Source organism: Perca fluviatilis, chromosome 20, assembly GCF_010015445.1.
Source record: "Perca fluviatilis chromosome 20, GENO_Pfluv_1.0, whole genome shotgun sequence".
Lineage (NCBI taxonomy): Eukaryota > Metazoa > Chordata > Actinopteri > Perciformes > Percidae > Perca > Perca fluviatilis.
In genome coordinates this window covers 20,720,644-20,743,948 of record NC_053131.1, presented here as the reverse complement: position 1 = coordinate 20,743,948, position 23,305 = coordinate 20,720,644, and the positions used below count along the sequence as shown (strand labels likewise).

Sequence of the window (23,305 nt, the reverse complement as noted above, 5' to 3'; positions counted from 1 at the left end):
AAAACCACAGAGAGTATTTTATGATGTCAGATGCCATAAAGCTTTTTGTGTTTAGGAACTTGATTTTATGAAAGCGGTAATAAATGTTGGCTCCTTTGCTCCACACTGCAAATTTACAGCCCCGTTTTTCCTTCCCTAATTGAATTCAAAGCATGTGATAGTAGTAACACGCCCCCTAGTGTTTGATGTCTGCCAAGCTTCTGGAGTGTGATAACCCTGCTCTGCGTCCGGGAGCATCACTAAAGGAATGTGAATGTGGATTCTTGTTGCTGCTAATTGTTGATGCAGGAGCCCCGAGGGTCTCTCGCATGGTGATCTGGGCTCATTCCCGCTCTCTTCAAAACTCTGTCCTCTCGGACCTACAATGATAAGCACCGAGATTGTTTTGGAGAGTGGAGACCAGCCTTGCATCCGGATGGAGCCCCTGATGAACACGCACTTGCCGGGAAAGGCGACGCAGACCGGTGGCAGCTGCGCTGTCTTCATGGACGGCAGCACCAAAGTGACAGCCAACGGGGTGCACGACATAGAGGACCGGATTCTGAGGATTACCGGCTACTACGGCTACAACCCGGGATACTCCAGTCATAGAAGTGAGTGTAAAGAAAATAAAGTATAGTGATTGCATTGTCAGTGGATGCGACAATTTCACCCCTTTCTTTGCCAGGTGTTAGGTGGCGTGAATAAAAAAAAAAAAACACAATTTTATGAGAACGTTGTGATGATATATGTATCATGTATATGTATATTCTGCTACATAGTAAACTAAAATGCAGCTTGTGCCAGTGTGGAAGAAGAAAACAATGCACAAATCTTCTTATCTTGCGAATCTGATTTTCATTTTAAATAGGCCATTGCAAAATCGACTATTGCAAACTTAGCTAATTGGGTTTTAATATACAGCAACATGATGTCAATAACTGCCACTCTGAGCTGAAGGCTGAGGGCTGAGTGATGCTGGCCCATCCATGTCTGCTACACAACATTGGATAGAGAGAGAGAGAGAGAGAGAGAGAGAGAGAGAGAGAGAGAGAGAAAATAGAGAGATACAAAACAAATATAACACTACAAATTACGCTGGCTTTTTCCAATTCAAATTCAAAGTAAATGATTTAAACTGTAACCTAATGTTGTCCAAATCAAACACTCATGTTGGTGAACAATCACTTTGATAGCAGCCTCATATTGAATTACAAATGTTTAATTAATACAATCAATTTCCCAAATGACAAACACAGTGGCTCCTCTTGTTATGCATGTGAATATTTCCAGCAATCTCCTGACGTGCATGAGAAATAGCTTCAATACTTTAAGCTTCTCTATAATTCTCATTTGTCAACAAGGTTTTGATAGAGCAATGTTCTGAATTTCGCAGAATGGCTGGGATGGGAGAAGAGAGCTGATGGTGCACTTTGTTCTAGGATAATCTATAAAATATTTGCCTCCAGTTTTGTTAAAGTATTGTCGGTGCCAATGGAAACAAGGGAAAAGAACAAAACTTATTATGCACTGTGCACACCTAATCACTGGTTTTACAAATGGATTTATGGTAATGAAGCAAGGGGTGCAGAGCAGGATTTCACAAGGTTTGTAGCATTAGAAAAGTCAGGTTCTCACCTCTGTGGCCTATTCATTGTATTGTGTCATCATTCTTTATTAAAGGTTGAACTGGCGCTTTTCTTAAATCAATATCCCCAAAAATCAAATTGGTCATTTATCTGGGAGCCTCTTGTGTTTCAGATGCTGGTACACCTTCACCCCAAATGAATTGGACTTGTCATGTCAGCTCCCTTACATCTCCCTCTGGCTGTTATGTAAAAGCTCTGCTTCAAATTCATGACTTTGAGATACCTGTCTGGAAAAGAGATGTATTCACAATGTTATGACGTTCCTGCTCAGATCAACTATCAAACCTCGTACACTGTGACACAACGCATTACTCTTACAAACTTGTTTTAAGTCTGAGAGGAAAAGTGAATACGCAGATAGCAGGGCCTCATTCAATCAGTTTCAGCTGAGGCTCTGTTAGATGAGCTAACAGCACCTCAATGTTTTTTTAGACAGAGGTTGAGGAAAAGGAAATGAGCTGTCTTGAGCAATGTCTTTTATTAACTGCCTTCTGTTGATCAGGGGTGTCAGTTGCAGTAGATTAACCATGAATGCAATCACACTTTCATTTGGGAATATATCTACTTGTCCAGATGAATCTATTGGAAGAATATGTGATTAACGCGGGGCACTGAAAACTTTAAATTAAAAATGGATTGGACAACTTTAACAGGGCCCCTGAAACAACGGTCATGGTTATGTGTACTTTTTTTGGTATAGACTATAGAAGCCAGAATTCATTGCTGTTCATCGGTAATTTTCAAAAGTTTAAACGTTTGCTTATTTTAGTGATGCTTGAATGGCAAGATCCAAATTGTAAATGTCCCATATACTATCATCAAAGGGCTGATCTGATAAGATAATATTGTTCCCAATAGCGCTGCAACGATTTGTCGATTAATTGATAAATTGATCAACAGATAAAAATCTCCATCTACTTTGACAATCGATTAATAATTTTAGCCATTTTTCAAGCAAAAATGCCAAAAGTTCATTGGTTCCACCTTTTTAAATGTGAAGATTTGCTTCTTCTCTTTGATATATATGATAGCAAAATTAATATCTTTGGTGTTTTGGATTGTTGGTGGGACAAAACAAGACATTTGAATTCAACACAAGGCTAAATAAAAGGCAGAATAATTCATGATCAAGATAATCATTAGTTGCCGCTTTTGTTCCCAGTATAACAAGCCTCTGTCTGTCTCATCTCATTGCCTACTGTCCACTGAAGCAGACTAAAATGAAAGATGGGGTGTCGTCTGTGATGTAATTTCAGGTATAAGGAGCAGGTGTGGATTGTAATAGCATCCACACCAAGCCTATAAAAGCCAGTGTAAGCGAAGGGGTTATTTGATTTGAGAGACATTTCCCATTTCTCTGATGAAATATGTCATCTGTAGCCCTGTGTTTCTCCATCTATCCATCAACTGATCTTTATGCATGCCAGAGTCAACAGAAGGTATTCCTCAGGGCAACATACTTGTCACCATTTTTCCTGCTTGCATAGCTATTAAACATGCTGTTGCTGGTGCTGTCAATGTAAAGGACTCTGGTTATGTGCACACACTCGTCTTCCTCTTAAATGTATTTGATCATTCTTAGAAACAAGAATGTGAAAAGTCACTTCTTGTTTTACGCTGCTTGCTGCCTAAAAGCGTCACATACTTTGTTTTGTTTACACATTTGTAAATCTTGAGTTGAGAAGCACACTTCCCCTTAATCTGCTGAGTATCATTTTACATAGAGAGTAAGACAAAGGAGCAAGTAAATAGAACAGTAGGCTCACCCTGCCAAGCCTATGGGGTAATGATATATTTAGTAAGATTCTGGTGCCAGTTTATTATTGCCACTTGCCATCTGCGTTGAATTAGAAGATGCCTTTGAGGGGGATTCTGGACTACATTTGGTGACAGGCTGTTATGCATAATATGGTCATGATATAATGCTGCAAGTAAGTAATAAGGTAAATGTCCTTCTAAACAAGCATGGTGCAATATTTACTATTGCACCACTTTATGCACATGATAGCTCAACTACTAACATTTGCTCAAGAGAAACAAATTTACATGAAATTGACTTTAAATAAAAAGAAAAGAAAAGAACATATTCTTACAGCACCCACTTGGCTCCTGCTGGAGCAAACAACAATGGTGTGTACAGCAGGTAAATGCTTCCTCAGCATCTTCCAGAAAACCATTACAATAATTTGCTGTGTATCTTGTTTTGAGTAGCTATTTGTTCGAAAAGGGCAATTCTGTAGTGCTGGCATGCAACCCCGCTGGGTAAATCGCTATGGTGCAGGAGAAATGACAGGTACTTCTTGTAGTGGCAGTCCCACTCAGCACTGTTCACAGCCGGCATCACAGCAAGACAACAACAACAAACAGGCACTCCAAGGAACATTTTGAAGGAAGGGTGTGAAAAGCAACCATTTATCACTATGGGGTGTGTTGTTGTTGTGCACTTCAGTCTACAGAGAAAGTTTGGAGAGAAATACAAAGAAAAATAGACATGCCTTTGAATCCATTTATGCTTGTACTGATTGGTCATTCACTTTTCAAACCATTTATATACTGTGTTAACAGCAGGTGAATTCCCTGTCTTCCTCAGACATGGCCTAAAACATTCTGTATATGCATGAACTTATTTTGGACTTTCCCTTTTCCATGCCTGTTCACTCAGAGCTATTTATAACTAGCCTAGCCTCGAATGGGATATGAGCTTTGCCTGAACGACTACTGGAGTGCTGCAGTCTCACATGCTCCTGGGAATGAGCAAAAACCTAAGGAGCTGCTGAGCTGTACTCATGACACTGTGGTATTGGTCAGACTAAATATTTTGGCTTTGGCTTTGAGACATTTTTCCTGTGAGCAATTTTCTGTAATCTAAAAGTAATATTAAATAATTGAAGGGTACAATAAGTGAAAGGTTTGTAATGGCCTTTCCATCATGCTGAGTACACCAACAGTCTTGTCAGCAGCCTAACATTGCCCTCTTGTGGTTTGTAAATCCAACAACAACAACAACAACAACAATAACGTGATCCTCCATGAAATGCCTGACAGAAAATGACAGTACTTAGTATTTAGTCTAATTACTACCTCTGTGAAGCATGAAAAGATAAATATATATTTTTACATCTCACTGCATCTGCAAAAGCTAGCATGATACTATTTAATGTATTGTATCGCACACTGTGTAATTTTACATATGCTATGTTTCAGAAGGGTTGTTTCACCCAAATCACTGAAAAACATTTAGCCATTCAGATGCACCAGCTTTGAGATGTGTGCGTCCCTAAGATTTCTGCTGTTAGTCCAATTCAGCAGAGGTGACAGGAATATCGATTTGTGGTGCTCAAAGCATTGGATGGAAAATAGCATTTGAATAACTCAATAACAACTAGTTTTGGCCGAATTACCAACCAGGCTAAGTGGACAAAACAAATGAGTACACTATCAACTAACACAGGTCATGAATTATTAAATTATCATGTGACTTTGTCTTGTGAAGACACAGACAGGGCCAGGTAAGACTCCAGCATAGGAGTACTGGTTGGTCTTTGGGCAAACAATGAAGCTGCCATTTCCAGCATAGTCTGCTGTGTGCTATACTTGATGGTAACTTGGGGGTGACTGGGGTCATACACAAATTCACAATAGGGGCCCAACAGCAAGTTGCTGGGTCCAGCCAAAAATATGTAGTCACTGACATACAGCACTACAACATGTGACCAATAGCACAGTGGCATGGGTACAGGTCAGCAGTTCTGTAACTCCTATATGGAGAAATGTTGAACCCATTACTTGGAAGGTGATTTTGCCCTGGGGCCACTAACAGGCTGCCACTAGGGCTAAATGCACAGACATTTCTGTAAATATCCCCAGAACTACTTTCTACAGAAGAAATATGCCCTATGAAAACTGTCTACAGTGATGTCTGTGAATTATCCAACATCGTTCTTGAAAGACACGTTTACACTTTACAAATGCATGTTTTCAGTGCTTTAAGAACCACAAACCAAATTCGAAATCAAAATACTTCCACTAGTGGTAGTAAAATGTTCAGCAGCAGATATATCAAAACCTCACCACATCAAACTGAAACTATAAGGATAAGTGACACCCGGCTGAATTGACTGGTAAATGATTTGAGCAAATAGCCTTGTTTAGGAATATCTGTCCTCATGTCCTTGTATATACACCTGTAACGCAATCCATCATATTCACCACTAGGTGTCCTCATCGTCCAATGTAACCACATTGAGTTGAGTTGATGATAAGAGGTATAGTGAGTGGAAACTAACAGTCAGAAGTTGAGCAGTCTGTCCAGTCTCCACTACAGCTAATATCAGCTGCAGATAACATCCATGCCTTTGTCTCTCATCTCTCATCCTCCTCCTTTGCTCCTGGTCCTCAGTGAGATGTGATGAGTAGAAGAGAAGGGTTAAATACAAAGGAGCTTGCACCATATACTGAGGAGCATTTGGTTAATCTAAATGACAAAAGAGCCTGAATCGGGAAAGTGCGTCAGTAGAGGAGACCCACTGTTGCTATGGAGGTAAAGAGGATGCTGTACTATTTTGTGCTTTGATCTGTGATGCAACAGTACAGTATCATTGTGTTACAACACTCAGTTCCCTGTTTGATTATTTACACCTAGTTATGTTATTATCATTATGTTCGTTTTGTGTTGAAGTTGTTTTAGAGAGGTATTAATTCAACTTTATGGTGATTTTGGAGAAGTAGTTTGTGGTGCTGTTGAATTATAGTGGATGAAGAGACAGAAAACCAATGAAGAGACTCAATAAATGATCTTCTGGTCTTTTTAGCTGCTGACGTGAAGAAAAACAGTGAATTTGTGAGCTGGCAATGCACTTGTGATATATAAAGCTAAAGGTACCTATATCTTAAAAACAATATAGAAATACACAATAGAGAACAATCAATTTCAGTCCAATAGTTGAAATTGAACTGTGGCCTCCTGTAGCGCACATGCTACAGGTATTTCTCTTAATCTGATAGCAATTAGCATCATGGGCTCTGCTGACTGGGTCTCATTCTGTTCTCCTTCCTGTCTAGCTGTTGTCTCATCATCAGCAAGGCTATTTATAAGTTTAACCCTCCTTGTCTCAGGGATTCATGCCCCCAGCTCATTCCCTAATTACACCTGACCAAACATTGAGCCAACATTTTAATCAAGCCTCATTCTCACAACATCACTTAATGCACTTGTGTTACACTCATTCTGTCATACTGACTGACCATGGGAAATAAGTGTGCTTGCACCTTGGCAGTTTTTCTAAAGCTGTGTTACTGGAACATGGCCCTGCGTTTTTTTCTATTGTACCAAACAGCCAAACAATAGCTGTGCTGTCTCTCACAGCCTGAGGAATGCACAGAGAAGTACTCTGATCTGCTATGCTCTCTATAAAAGTGCCAGATATTTGGGTGTTGAGTATTGGAGAGAGAGAGAAAGAGAGAGAGAGAGAGAGAGAGAGAGAGAGAGAGAGAGAGAGAGAGAGAGAGAGAGAGAGAGAGAGAGAGAGAGAGAGAGAGAGAGAGACGGAGAGAAGAGAGAGAGAGAGAGAGAGAGAGAGAGAGAGAAGAGAGAGAGAGAGAGAGAGAGAGAGAGAGAGAGAGAGAGAGAGAGAGAGAGAGAGAGAGAGAGAGAGAGAGAGACAGAAAGGGGGCTCAGGATGATACTGATATAATGACAGAAAACCTGGAGCAAATGTGACTCATCTAGTATTCTTAACATACCAACATACACATTGCATTTACCATATTGCATGTTTATTTGAGTGCTTTCTATTTCAGGTCATGGTGCTAATGTCTTTGACTTGGCTAGTATTGACTTTATTGGTGAGAGGACATTACGGACTGCAAGGCCTCATGTGTCCGATTGCATACACGAGACACTGATATGTCGTTGATATAAAGGTCTAAGCAATATCTAGGTCCATTAAACCTCCAGGCAGATAAACCACAGCTGGAGATAGAATGGCCGGAGGGCTTTCCTTGAGATGGAAACTCCTGACCACAGTCCTGAGGGTGACGCACATGGCCTAGACTGACCCTCCTCAGGTCCACACCTTTTGCTGATGAGAGGGTTTCCCTTGACTCTTCAACAGTGATGGAAAACATAGAAATCTTACTGTTAGTCTGTGTTAAAAGGAAAAGTCTGGTGCAGATTATTTTACTTAAATAATAGTAAAGAAGCACCAGTCAAAAGTGCATATGATGGTAATGAAGCATAGCATTTGTTTAGGCTGAGCACAGAAGTCATGCCTGCATTAAGCTGTTTCCATCATGCTTCACAATCACTGGCCCAATCACAGCTGTGTAGCTATTGGCTAACTAGCAACGTCCAATCATATTCATGGAGGGGTGCAGTGCCGCCAACATAATGTGATACTTCTCACTATTACTTTGCTGATACATTCATGCCAACACTGTTTGCGCTCAACCACCACAACATATTCTTTTTTGGTATTGCTGATTTAACTAAGATTGTTATGTCAAGTATGTTTATTAAGAAGGGATTAGTTCTCCCAGCAGAATCCTCGCTAGAGCTCCCTCGTAAAGCAGAGCATTTTCGTCCAAATCTAGCTGTATAACCATTTGCTATTTTCACATACTGGAAAAATGATTTGTTGTTACGTCTAGGGGAATTAAGTACCACTGCAGGCCTAACTGAACCCTGGTGAGTTCAACTCGTCTCCAGCAGTGCCTCTTCACTTGAGCTATAGTTGGTGGGAGATGCAGCTCTCTACAAGCAACATTACATTTCAAAGTGTCAAGTTATTGACATGGTGAGCAGTACTTTAATGTTGTAGGTGATCCAGATGCTGCTAGGTCTAACTACTGTTAGCACGTTTAAAGCCTAGCAATGCATTATATATTTGAAGCTTAGTGGAGCTTTTGCATGTACAGTCTTCTACTCCCAGCTGTCAGATGGATTTGGTGAAATAAATACTGTAGTACCATTCCCTGTAGTAATGCTGTAAAGTCTCACACAGCAAAAATAGTCCAGACAATGTACAAACTTCTCAAATTTGACTGAGGAGCAGTATTTGAGTAAATGCTACTTCCTTTCTACTACTGCTAGAGAAAAGGCAAACATGCAGGTGCAAAAAGTGCTGATATGTCCAATGGAAAAGCAACATGATCAGACTGAGACAAATGACAGAGTTTGTATGTATGTATGGGACTGTCATGTCTCTTTGATAGTTGTCTTTTCAATAGCTCTATTAATTAATGTTACTGTGGTGAAAGCAACAGGAGAGAGCTCTACTAATAATATGACTCTTAAGGAGTAGTGAAGAGCAGATGTGCCAAGAAGAGAGAGAGTCATTGGAAGATGGAGGACAAGAGTATATAGAGAGAGAGAGACAGGGAGAGAAAGAGTGAGAAGAGCCTGGTCAGAGAGGTGACGGGAGGGAAGGAGGAGAGAGAAAAGGAGGGGGCAGCAGCTAACGCAGCATAATTAGCCCGGGCTGCTTGGTTACCTTCCAAACAAAGCTGCTGATTTGTGGAGCAAAAGAAGAGGAGGGGAAAGAGAGACAGTGAGAAAGGAGGAGGGGGAGGATGGAAAGAGATGAAGGGAGTGATTGCACCATGCCACACACACTTGAAGCTCAGTCTCCCTTGGAGACAGTGGCAGCGCTGGATCACGGCATGAAAGAGCAACAGTAGAGTCTCCACTTCACTTCCACTGAGCTATCTCCACTGAGCTGTGTCACTACCCAGTCAGACAGAGAGAGAGAGAGAGAGAGAGACAGAGAGAGAGACAGAGAGAGAGACAGAGCACCAGTAACAGTAAACAGTGGGAGCGCTAAGCTGGAGAGCAACAGAGAATCAGGACTGGAGTGCTGGGAAGAAGACAGAAGAGTTTGACAGAGAGCTGGGAGGAGGGGGGGCAATCAAGAGAGTGAAGAAGAAGCAGAGGAGTCTGAGGATGCGCAAAGCTAGCAGGAGGAGCTGCTGAGCGTGCAGCAGCAGCCCACACACACACACACACACACACACACACACACACACACACACACACACACACACACACACACACACTTCTCAGGGAAGGACAGTGTGTTGTGCCCCCAGTGGAGGATGAAGAAGCACTCAGCCCGGGTGGCTCCTCTCAGCTCGTACAGCACTCAGGTCCTGACCTGCCCCATCTCTGAAGGTAAACTGAAAGAACCAGAGGGGCCCAGGATGCCATTTATACTAAACTATGTATATTTTATGTGCAGTGTTAATGTGAACGGAGTTATTGGCAGCATTAGTCTAGATAGGCTGCTTAAAACTGTGAAGTATACATTATTTATTTATTTATTTTACAGCTTTTACAGTTGACAACATATTTCCCATAAGGCATCACACATGCTGCAGTATTATATAGGCCTAGAGTGTATGGAAATTCATATGATGTGTTCTAAGTAGATCATGTGATATCAGAAAGTAAAATCTAAGAAAAATCAGCAAAGCGCAGCTATTGAATTTAACTATTTTTTCCACCTGGACTTTTTGCCCTCTGGGTGGTTTAAAAATCATTTCAGTTTCAGGCTGGCAGAGTTGAGAAGCTAAATTGGTTGACAGGAAGCATAGTTGTAGCAGCAGCAGCAGCAGCAGCAGCAGCAGCATGTATTTGGCTGCCCAGCACTAATATAAAATAAAACCAAACAGGCCCAAGTCAGCTGCTTTCACATCTCTTCACCTGTCCTTCCTTCATTTAACTGAGCATTTCTACTCCCCACTCTTCAGCATCCTCATCCTTAAAAGTCTTGAACTTCACCTAAATCCCTCCACCTTTTATTTTTGCAACAGAGATTACAGAGTGATACCGCTAATCTCCTTTTTCATCACTATCATCGTTACCATGTCACATCTTTAAACCTAACTTAGATACAGGCTTATTGCTGTCTGACCTGTAATAAGCCTGCCTAACGCTGCAGACATGACTGTGAGCTTCATATTGGATTTGGCAGGGTTCCTTCCATCGATGTCACTGGCATGCAGTGTCAGTGGCAGGGGGGGTAAAACACAAAATGGATTGTAATGTGAGGTTCGAGCAGCATAGTGCGTCACACAGAGTGGATAAACTCAGTTAATGGGTGCCAGTTGTGTGATTCTATGCAGCGCAGTGATTTCTGTAAGGCATAATGTTCACGCTTCACTTTTCTAGCCATAGTGAACTATTTTATGTATTAATATAAATACTATTAGATATAACCTTACAAGTATAAAATTCTTGTTTGACAAAGGTGGAAAGAAGCTTGTCCCAAATTTGGTCACATACTTTAAGCAGGTATTATGTTAGTGTTTTGATGTGTTGTGAAGAGTCTATATTTATATATTTAGGCAATTATTCATACTGTTATATGATTGTCAGGCAATTCTAGTCAGCAATATCTCTGTCTGTTATGAGAATACAATTTTGTCCAGGAGAGCTGCCTTTTGAGGCATGGGAAAAGTAGAGTTATAATATTACTGCATCTTGGCACCAGATCAGCCTATAGTGGCTTCTACCACAGGACAGAAGAACCCATATCCCACACTAAAAGCTTTAGGGGTTTTTTGGCGCCCGTTAAAACATGAACCATTTTGCTTGGTGGTCAAGAAGAATCAGATATAAAGAATAAGAGTTGCTGCTTCTCTCTTGCAGAAATATCAGATCTCAGTTTTCCAGCTAGCAACCACCAGGCTCATTAGATTGATTAATAATCCTTGCTGTGACAGAGTGTAATTAGACCAAATCCCTAGATGATCCTGTAGAAAACAAACTGTATCAATGTTGAACATTATGCTTTCACCACATTCTATCTGAGGTTTCTGAGGTGATGCTTAATGAACTGAACTAAACTGAACTTGCTGTTAGTTTTACACTTTTTGGATACTAAAGGTTTTCATTGTGACTTATAGTTTAAAGGTGTTTTTGGTCTCTTGCTTGAAACATGGTACTGTGAGTGGAAATGTTAGTTCTGCAGTGTGGACAGACTCAAGGCCACTGCTGCACTAACGCAGTAACTAAGTAAACTTACTCAAGTACCAAACTTATGTACAGTTTTGAGGTACTTGCCTTGAGTATTTCCATGTTATGCTACTTTATACTTCTACTCAACTACATTTCATATTGTACTTTTTACTCCACTACAATTATCTAAAATTATGTATTTAAAAAACATATAATGAGCTTTAAAAATACCCATTTACCTTCTAAACATCACATATGGCTTTATTTAAATAACTTTTTGAGAGAGGTAGAATTTTCCAAAATTTCACAAAAGAGTATTAGAGTAAAGTCCAAAATATCAATACTAATTTGTGTAGCGGAAGTTTGTTTTTTCCTTTCTCAACCCACATTCATCTTCTGGCGACCCCTCAGATAGATAGATAGATAGATAGATAGATAGATAGATAGATAGATAGATAGATAGATAGATAGATAGATAGATAGATAGATAGATAGATAGATAGATAGATAGATGTAAAATAATAAATCAGTCACAGGGGCCAATTCTCTGTAGAACAAGTACCTTATTAGGATGTTAAATGCAGGACTTTTACTTGAAATGGGGCATTTTTACATTGTGGTGTAGGTTCTTTATCTTAAGTAAAGGATCTGGCTACTTCGTCCACCACTGCACTAATGTGACTCTAATCTGTGACTTTATATTCACCATTCTTACTCAGGGATAACAGTTACAGCCATGGCTTAGCTTTAATACTCTTACTGGGTGCCAGTGATGATCTCATGCATTCATTTAGCTTATAAAGTAAGTTTGGCAAGACTATAGAGTTCTTTTCTGAACAGAAGAAGTCGCTCTGGAAAACAGTCAACTTAGTTTCAGGGTGGATACAGAGACTTTAGATGATACAAAGTGGCATGTCATAACTCTAAATGCTTTACACAGACAAACAAAACTGCTACCACTATTCTTGTCATTGGCTACTTGATCAAAGAGTTTGTGCTCCACACATTGGGTTTCTTTTGGATGAAATGAATAATTATTTACATGTTGGTACAATCCACTTTCATTAGACCTGTCAGTGACACTATTTATACTCCTAAATGCTTGATCTCCTGTTGAGGTCTAATTGCAAACAAAAGACTATTAGATACAATAATGACACCCCTGAGATGCCCTGCTAGAGGGGAGATACTATGGGTACAAGTTCCAGTGCTTGCAGGGCTCTAGTGTCTGTAGCCATGGTGGAAACGGCACAGCTTCAAATGCTGAGCTAGCAAAAAGAGCACAGGCAGCAAACATCCAGCACATGTCATCTTTTATTCCTGCCCTGGTGTAAATTGATCACACTGTGCTCTTAAAGAACGGATCTGAGCTCTCTCTGGAAATGCTCACACACACAGCACTTCACATATTATACAGCACAGTTAATGTCCAGAAGTCCCGCAGTCCATTAAGGCACTGGGCCAGATCAACAATGCGTCACTGTGGCATAAGATTAAAAATAAGTCCCCTCTATCTATCTATCTATCTATCTATGTAATTTTGGTGTAATTAATCTGGTGATACTATACCGCTTTCCCATTTAATCTATACAATTCTCGTTTCCATTTTCCATTTTCATAGCAGGAATGTACCAACAGTCCAAACACTGGCTGCCAAGGTTGACATGACTTTCTTGTAGAATGTCATGTGGTTAGGTTTAGTCTTGCTTTCTGGGCATCAGGTTTCTGTGCACACCTGACTACAATGGGTGTGCAGTATACGTGCTGCATCATGAGGCGACAAAGCTATTTATGACACAGCCACAATGCTAACCAAACACATTTTTAACAAAGCCTTGCCTTATGCATCAGCACCTTTACAGCAGGAAAATGCAAACTGTGGGAGTGATCACTTAGGGCAATTGATCAATAAATGCTTATGTGCTGGACCCCAGCCAGGGAGACACAAGCTACATCCTGTATGCAAAGCAGTGCCACTAGGGCTTTGAGCAAATGATAATGTTGGCATGCTAACATGGTCACAATAGCAGTGCTAACATGCCAATGTTACAGTAAGCACGTTTAATGTTTACCATGCTCACCATCTTAGTTTAGCATGTCAGCTTAGCTTGTTAGAATTAGCTAATTAGCACAAAACACAAAGTCCAGTTCAGGCTGATATAATTAGTTTTGCAGGTATTTTATATGAATAGAAATTTGGATCTGATGAAGGCACTAGATTTAAAGTTAGTAATTTTCAAAGTTATTAGAATTCATGACAGATAGTGACAGATATTTCACTCAAAATCACAAATGTGATGGAACTAACTACAGGAAAAGTCAGGTGATTCCCAAATTCATTGGGCTTTATCCTTTCAACACCATGGGTGTCTGTACCAGATTTCAAGGCAATCCGTCAAATGGTTGTCAAGACGGATCATCATGAATGTTTGCACAAAATGTCATGGCAATCAAAGTCATTATTGGCCTTTGAACAGGAAGTAGAGGCCACATGCAGAGATGCTGTAATGCTGTAATATTATTGTCTTTTCTCCTATTGTCTCCCATCAGGAGGGGATGGTTCAGAGTCTCAGGCAGACACACCAGGCAGCGAGACCAGCGAAGAGAGCCGGTCCTATCAGGCATGTACCAACACAGCTCTGAAGGTGCTGGGTGGTCTGCTGCTGGTGCTGGGTGTCTCCTCCTCCTGGGTGGGTACCACTCAGGTGGTTAAACTGACCTTCCAGTCCTTCTCCTGTCCCTTCTTCATCTCCTGGTTCAGCAGCAACTGGAACATCCTCTTCTTCCCCATCTACTACTCGGGACTTGTGGTTACCACACGGGAAAAGCAGACTCCCATACAGAAATTCAGGTAAACTGCCAAAAAAATGATAATTCATAGTTTAAAAAACATTTATTTAAGAAAAGCAAAATCTAAATTTTGCAATACCTGTTTGCCATTGTTACTGTTACTGATACGTTAAAGAGCTTATAGAGCTATAGCAGACAGACAGAAGATTAACAGATGTGTCAGTGAAGTTCGTCATCAAAATAAAGAGGAATAGTCATCTAGTTGTGTTCATGTTTAACAAACTAAAGTAATAATCCCAATGTAAACGGTGTAGTCTAAGTAGAACAAGACTATATTTTTTACAGTATGCCCATTACCAGCTTAAAAGCTCCACTCTTGGCCTCCTAGAGGCCTTCCTGCTCTACACACTCTTACACTCACCTGAGACACATTTTAAACCACCCTCCTGTCCATGAGGAACCAGGCAACTAAGCAACCAAAATTTCCATCCTAAAAGCTTGGGCTTCTTGATAGCAAGGCAAACAAACAAAGACGCTGTTCCAAAAGGAAAAAAATTGTTGACATCACTTCCTTTAACCTTCTGTGGTTTGTTCTCTCAAACAGGGAGTGCAGCAAGCTCTTTGGGGAGGATGGGATGACTCTCAAGCTTTTCGTAAAGAGAACAGCACCCTTCTCAATCCTGTGGACACTGACCAACTACCTGTACCTCATGGCCTTGAAGAAACTGACCGCCACTGATGTCTCTGCCCTCTACTGCTGCCACAAAGCTTTTGTCTTTCTCTTGTCCTGGATTGTTCTCAAGGACCGTTTCATGGGTGTTCGGGTCTGTATGAAAACACCAACAATGATAATAATACTTACAAGAACTGTGTTTCTGTCTCCTGAGGAGTACTGACACCACTGATTGCTCTGAATCTCTACCTACAGATAGTGGCAGCCATCATGGCCATCACAGGTATTGTCATGATGGCTTATGCTGACGGTTTCCATGGCGATTCCTTTGTGGGCGTGGCATTGGCTGTGGGCTCGGCCTCCACATCAGCTCTCTACAAGGTTAGACCATATTACAGTTTGAACCACTTGTGTGATTGCCTTTGAACTGACTTTAAATACTTTATACTAATTGTCTCCTCACCGTCCAGGTGCTGTTCAAGATGTTCCTGGGCAGTGCCAGCCTTGGCGAAGTGGCCCACTTCCTTTCAACCATGGGCTTTTTCAACCTCATCTTCATCTCCTGTGTGCCCCTCATCCTCTACTTCACCAAGGTAGAGCACTGGGGCTCACTGTCCTCGCTGCCCTGGGGGTACCTGTGTGGAATGGCAGGACTGTGGCTGGGTGAGAGTGCATATACATCCCTGTAGAACGAAGAGTGAAGATCATGGTTTAACCCGTGTGTTTCCATTAAAGCTTTTCAAATGTATTTTAGGGTTGCAGCTAACAATTATTTTCATTGTTGATTTATTTGCCAATTATTTTCTTTATTGCAGGTGCCTTGTGGAGTTGTCTTGTAAACAGACTTTTAGTGTTTTTTTTAACTAAGATTAATTGTGTGCATCCTTGAGGAACAAATGTGTTAAATGCATTTTCTTTCTCATAATATATCAGGTTAGGGGACCCACGACTAAAAACATTGCTCCATATTACTACTAACAAAACTCCACAAGGTACCTTTAATCAATACCCTGTGGTTAGGTCTATAAAATGTCAGAAAATGAGAGAAACTCCTGGCAATTTCCCAGAGCCCTAGGTGACATATTTAAATGGCTTTTTTTGCCTGACCAACAGTCCAAAACAAGAGGATTTTCAGATTACTATCATAGAAAACAAACAAAAAGAAGCAAATCTTCATATGTGGGAAGCTGGAACAAGTGACTATTCTGTGTTTTTGCTGAAAAAAATTTATTGAATGATTAATCGATTATCAAAATTGTTGCCAAATAATTTTCTGCTGATTGACTTATTGATTAATCGACCAATTTTTTCAGTTCTTATCCATTTGTACTCCAATGTTTTCAACTTATTGATGTCTTTTACAGTGTTCAACATCTTGGTCCATGTTGGTGTTGTGCTGACGTACCCCATTCTCATCTCCATAGGGACACTGCTCAGTGTGCCAGGCAATGCAGGTAGGGTTTCTTAATGTGGCTCAAGTATTACCTACCTTTCTGAATATTATGGTGGAAATTAATATGATCGTGAAAATGAGAGTAAATAGCCACACATACTGTGGTTTTGTGATGAGATGTCAGCACTTAGGGTCACTGTAGCAAACAGATTACACAGCAAGTCTGCCACACTTGTCCTGGAAACCCAATCATCAACGTGCCTCAACAGAACCTGCAACTATCCTCTCGCTGAGGGAGGATCAGGTTGCTAAGGCGACACTAAATGCCTGCAGACAAGTTCTACAATGGACTGTATGAAGGTCAGTGGGCTACGGCAATTTGTCCAAGGGCTCCAGACCGCAAAGACACAGAGGATAAAGTGGATGGCTTGTGTTGATTATAAGCCGCATTTGCTACACTTATCCCCTACAGCCCCAGTGTCCTGTGGTTTATCTTACTTTATGTAATTAATCTCAATTTGTTTTTGTTTCTCCCCCACCCTCCTTCCCTGTCCTGCTCTTCGGCTCCCTCTTTTGTTTCTGTCTTTCACCTGCTGTAGCTGTAGATGTTTTGAAACATGAGGTGATCTTCAGTGTGGTGCGCCTGGCAGCCACCTGCATCATCTGCCTGGGCTTTTTGCTCCTGCTGCTGCCAGAGGAGTGGGACTCAGTCACTCTGCGATTCCTGGCCAACATCGCAGACAAGAAGTCGGAGGAACATGGCGAGGAACTCACAGAGTCCAGCGTCCACACTCGAAGTCGCAGTCGAGCAAATGGCACTGTCTCCATTCCCTTGGCATGACATGGCTGAGCTCTGCTAGTAGCTTCTGTTAACCAGTCTTAAAGCCCTGTCTGCTCATGTTCCTCCATGACTCCGTGGCGGGAGGTTCGGTCCACATGGACTCTCACCTGTCAGGAAGACAGGAAGTATTGTCTTGAACTTCCATCTGGAGATGCATCTCTGTCTCCATCACTTCACTGCAGAAGGGAATGAAGAACATTCTAGGTTTTTGCTAATTGAAAGGGTGGAAAGTGTAATTTACTTTCTTGAAATACTTGCCACACTCAGTCATGTTCCTCGCACGCACCCAAACCAAGCGCTGACTGGCCTCCCCTGACCTGCTCTGCGGACTGTATTCTGTGAATATAAATATTGGCAGGGCCAGTTTGGCTCAATCTTATATGTATTTATGATATTTGTTTAGAGCTGTATCAATGAGAGTATTATTTTAAGTCTTACTGAATAGTATTATATACAAGAATGGCAATTATACTATGCGTAATGTACAGGCTCTTTTGGTTTTATAATTAAAGACTTAAAACTCTCATTTATAGCAGTGTATTGCTTGTTTAGCTAATGACCACATGAATGTGGCTAATTCCTGAGTTTCTAACAATATACTGAAACATCTTTCATTTTCTCAGTAAATTGCTGCCTAAATCAGAACTGACAAGGATACATACGCTTGCAAAGCTTCACAAACACCCCCGAATAAATTACCATTATAAGTTTGTATTATGTTGTTTACTTTTATAAAAATTACTATTATAATAATTATAATTATGAATGCTGTTTTTTATCTGTGCTGTTGGGGTGGATGGACTCATGGACTCAGTATTTCTAAAATCCTGGCTCTCCCACTTCAACATGAAAACATGCAAAATGGCCTGGTCTAAGACACATATTTTGATGTTAAAGTACGTTTAAGGCTGCGATACTCAACTTCTGGTGGCCGCCAATCACATTTTTAATTCACAATGAATAAAATTGATTCACACTGGGAATTGTTTTTGTACTTTAAATGTAAATAAGGTGCCAGAGTGCATTAAAAAATATAAAAATAGAGCTTGTTTATTAAAAAAAGCGCCAGAGCGGAGCATCCCTAAGCCCCAAATGTCACAAAATCCTAGAAACGCCCCTGTGTACACATGACCTCAGTTAAATTCTTAAATTCAAAGAAAGATGAGTTATGAGCTTTATTCATTGTACCTGATACATATTATTAATGTTTTTTTATTGACTGTCATTTTGCAAAAGTGTCCCCCCAGGCAAAGCAAGTTGAGTATCCCTGGTTTAAGGTGTAATGGGTGGGGTAACCATTTTTTCAAAACTGAAACTGTAAAACAGCCTCATAAGACTGTATAACAGACAAACATTGTTTCAGCCATGTACTTTGTATCATGACCAGATATTTTTAGCAGAACTTAGCAGAGTGGTTCATACAATATTAGTAATCTGTTAAGTACATTGCATTGTATTGATTTAGCAGCGATGACTTTGAAGAATTCTCCCACTCTCTTGCTATGATATATTATGCAATGCTTCTGTGCTACACACACACACACACACACACACACACACACACACACACACACACAGAAACACACAGGCACTGCAAACTGAAGAAGATTAATAAGGATTGTCTATACTATCATTTATCCTCTTTCACATATGTATGTGTGTATATATACCATAGATTGTGTGTAAGTATACACACAATCTGTGGTAATAATGCATATCTATCTGCCTGGCAATGGTAAAAGCCCATGGGACATGTTGTGCCTGTAGAGATAACACTGTGATAGGCACTTGTCAAAATTACTTTTTAGAGTCACATAACATGGTTGCAAAAATGTAGTGCAAATAGTGCTGTTGAGATGATTAGGGTGTCAGGAGAATTATTTTGTGTCTTTCTACATCACTCTTCGTAACACACACACATGCACACACACTCCCAAGAGTCTAACACCACTGTGCCATTATGATTGCTGGAGTGCAGTCAGTGAGTTGAGATCTCTAATGAAGCATTTGCTGAGGTGACACTTTCAGCTAAACAACTGCAGTGGCATTTTAACACATTAAAATAAATGAGCTAGAAGAAGCAGAGGAATGTGTTATGTTCAAATCTTAATTCCACGATACAGTAGTTGTGCTGAATTCTGATGAGAGATGGTAATCAGAAAGGCGCCTTATGTAGTGGATGTAAAATACAGCTTTAGCCGCAATAACAGATTTTCATACGTTCTTATTGGATAGGGGTAAAGGAATATGATCAAAAGGTGAAAAGGGATTAATTACAAAAATTACAAAACCCTGCTACAAGGTATTATCATATTACAGGTTGAATGCCAATCCGCATCATTTGCCAAAAAATGGACAGCAATCAGCATTTTAAAAAGTCACATGAGACAACTAATAGTGCTTGAAATGGGCCAAAAACATTGTCCAAACTGCAGATGCATCCATAATTTATATGATAAGACTGTCAGCATGCTAAAATGTCAGAATATACTGAAAAATGGCCATCACAATTTCCCAGAATCCAAGCTGTTTAAATTGCTTGTTTTGTTTGACCACGTTTTAAACCCAAAGTTATTCAGTTTAGTACATAGACTGTAAAAACAAGGTTTACTACTATTTTAGACAGTCTATGGTTTACTATCATATAAAACTAAACTACTAAAAGAGTTTTCAGCCTGGCTAGCAGCCCTGTCAGGCTGTTCTGACTGTTGACAGCTTTGAAGTAAATGCTCACATCAGAATGCTAACTTGCTCACAATGCTAACACGCTGATGTTTAGTATAATTTTAACAATATAGTAGTTTAGTGTGTTTGCATGCTACCACTACATCCAACCTACAGCTGAGGCTGATGGGAATGTCTTTAGTTTTGCATGCATTTGTTCATAAACCAAAGTATTTAACAGAAATTTGCAAGAAGAAAATACAGGGGATTACCAAAGTCAGTAGGATACATCCTGCGGGGACCATGAATGTCTGCACTAATTTTCACCGCAATCCATCTAAAAGTTGTTAAGATATTTCAGTCTCGACCAAAGTAATGGACTGACCGACCAATAGATTGACAATGCCGTCCTTAGAGCCATGCCGTTTGCATGGCTAATAACCCAAATAATGTAATATATAAAGGGGAACCATTTTGAAAACAATCACCACATAATCTAGGCTACCAAACACATACAAACTACACCAACAAAGAAGTACAGAGGTCTCATCTTTGAGCTAACCAGCAGTGATATGAAGTACAGTACGTCAGGGGCTGATAAAACTACCTGACATGCAGCCCGATAAGACCAACCTTAGTAACAGTGTTTGTCTACCCCCTGTGGTTTTCTGAGTACTCATGAAGTCACATTTTTCATTCTGTTAACAATTTCCCCAACAACCTGACTCTCTACTCATCCCTCTGGGCTTTCTAATATGGAAGGGGTGCAGGGAAATAACAGGTTCTTTCAAGCATTAACTTATGAGTTACAAAGTAACCTGTAGGGAGAGTTGCCATAGAAACCTAGCTCATTATGAAGTCAAGTTTGAAGGCAGAGATGAAGTACACACCTACTCCTTTAACAACTACCAAAAGTGTTTACTGCATTTGTACTTTGTACTCTGTCTGAAACCAGACAGAGATGCTTCGAGACAATCATCAAGTTCGCCAGCAGGGGAGATGAGAGGTTTGTTTGGAAGCAGCTGGAAGAAATGGGACAAGTTGGAGAGACGATTTTGAATGTGAAGTTATTCTGTAATTGACTAAGTTTTTAATAGTAGAGACCAAAAATCCACCGGGACTCGATACCTACATGGAAAGTCAATATAACCAGTGGACCTTCAGTGACAGAGCCTACATTTTTGATGAGAAGACATTAAAAAGGTGAGATTAGTAATTGTAATTAATACTAAACTTGAAGAAAGGTATACTAACTTTGAACTTTTTTCATATCTCACTATTAATAGAGAATAATTTAGTATTTCAGCTGGCCAGGATTAGAACAGGGAGTGAGACAATGGGCTCCACAGGCTCCAGACCCAGGCTGCGAAAAGTAGCTCCATGTAATAGCCTGCGAGAAGAGGGGGCACAGCCTGAACCACAATGGACCCTCCCTTCTCTACCGGTCACTGTGGAGCAGCCATCAGGATCTCTGGGACAGAGGAAGACAATCTTACCTCCACTGAGACACGAAATAACTCTTTCCTCATTCTCAGGTTAGTAAGTCTCCTGGCTATAATGTTTCATTCCCACTCAGGCTTTTGTTATTTACAGACCACTCTGTGTTGTGATACTGATTCTGTAGACAACAGCGTGTGCATGTGTGTGCTGTACGAACCATGCTTTGCAGGAAACCTCCCATCAAAGCAAAGTAACAATTCAAGCATCATTCACTCCCATCCACCCCAAAGACCCCAGGTTAGCACAGCAAAATCAGCTGCCTAATAACAGGCTATCCTTGTTGCCTAATTCTTATGAGAAGTTTCTCATCTGTTCAATCCTGTGCTGGGGCATCATTTTGCATTATTGATCCTGACTGGTTGTGATTTTTACCCAGACATGCCATCATTATCTTTCCTCAGGCATTGCAACCACTGGCCCTTCAAATTGGCCACACAAGCACTGCCAGTCAAATTACCATGGCAATAAAAAAAGAAAAAAAAGAAACATGTCGCTGCTGACTGTTCCAGTGTCACTGCGGCTGCCCCATGCCATCTCAAAACCCAATAAGGAATTTGGTGTTTGTTGTTGTAGGGCAGGGACTGCAGAGATGGGGGTGTCCACCTGTTTTCTACAATCGGTCAGACAGGACACTCCAGCACTGGCAGAATGATTCAGGTAAAGCATCTTGACAAAGTACGGAAAAGCTTAAGTGCATCTATCAATAATTCAGATCATGCATTTCTATGTTAAAGAAAAATTAAGGCATAAGACACTGTTTTTTTGGAAAGGGACACAAGCCAGAAAGGTTGAGTACTGGCTTAATCTATATAACATTGTCTATATTTCCCTCTGAAATGTAGTGAAGTTGATGTATAAAGAAGCATTAAATAGAAGGACAGGTACCTCAAATCGTACTTTAGTACAGTGCTAAAGTGTACTAAATGTACTTAGTTACTTTCCACCAATGGTTTCATACTGTATGGCCTTGTGGTCTTTCTAGGAAGGATTCCTAGAGGCCCAGACAGCTCTCTCACAACAGGCTCATCGGCATCGGCGAGCTCGCTTCCGACAAGCCAGAGAGCACAGAAGACATAAGGTTGTCTACCCAGTTAATGGTAAGACTGCAAATTGTTATTCAAACAAGCAAGCTTAATACAAAAATCTATCTGAATGAAGTCTACTGATTCCAATATCATTTCATCTGGGCCTTTAGTTGGAGAAACAAATACAGAAGGCATCCAGAGGCTGAAACTTGTGAGAAGGTCCACAGAGAGGGACATCTTTCTGGATGAGAGCACAGGAGAAAGTCTAGACCCCAGCTGCCTTCTGGACTCAAAATCTCTGCCTCACCTCTGTGAAGCCAGACAGCGTAACCAGCCAGACAAACAGCTTCTGTGCAGCAGAGAAGATGAGATCCAGATAGATCGAACTCAAGGTCCCACAAACAGGGAGGAAATAACTCAACAAACTGGACATAGAGGACTGTCTTTAGACCAAAACCTAGTCTGGACAACTGAAAGGGAAATAGTGAGAATAGAAGACAGGGGTAAAACTCAGAGGGATAGCTGGATGTGACCTGAGTCAGCCAGAAGTAGTCAGACAGCGGGGATAAGAGGTGCAGGAGGGATCTGGGACAATAAGCTGGACTAAGAACACTTGAAATATAAACAAAACACTTGATGTTCTGGGGATACTTTCATACATGCCTGAGTTTATGTTGCCCTCTATAGGTGAAAGCAGTGCACTTGCTGCCCAAGCAGTGAGTCTAAAGCTCATTTAGCCTCCCTACAATATTGATAGCAAACAGCCAAAAACACATTTCATATTTAGTTCAAAGAGTTTGGATTCGAATCAGCCAGCTTTGAAGCTTCTGCTCTAT

General features: G+C 40.7%; 1 protein-coding gene and 1 long non-coding RNA gene across 3 annotated transcripts; both read left to right on the top strand.

Moving 5' to 3' along the window:
• The first annotated feature begins 364 nt into the window (after positions 1 to 364).
• slc35f4 (solute carrier family 35 member F4) lies at positions 365 to 18,039 on the top strand. Of its 2 annotated transcripts, none has more exons than XM_039785074.1 (7): positions 365 to 593; positions 14,134 to 14,434; positions 14,978 to 15,197; positions 15,302 to 15,427; positions 15,517 to 15,709; positions 16,411 to 16,500; positions 17,039 to 18,039. In XM_039785074.1, exons 1-7 carry the CDS (start codon positions 365 to 367, stop codon positions 17,278 to 17,280), a joined length of 1,401 nt encoding a protein of 466 aa, XP_039641008.1. In that variant the 3' UTR covers positions 17,281 to 18,039. The 2 variants fall into 2 exon arrangements, with proteins under 2 accessions (XP_039641008.1, XP_039641009.1); XM_039785075.1 differs by lacking the exon at positions 365 to 593 and adding an exon at positions 9,228 to 9,795 and having other exon boundaries at positions 17,039 to 17,280.
• Positions 18,040 to 20,866: 2,827 nt separating this feature from the next.
• LOC120549236 lies at positions 20,867 to 23,089 on the top strand. The gene is made up of 5 exons (XR_005637361.1): positions 20,867 to 21,147; positions 21,231 to 21,479; positions 22,018 to 22,101; positions 22,427 to 22,541; positions 22,640 to 23,089. It is a non-coding gene; the product is annotated as an uncharacterized LOC120549236 (long non-coding RNA).
• Positions 23,090 to 23,305: the final 216 nt, after the last annotated feature.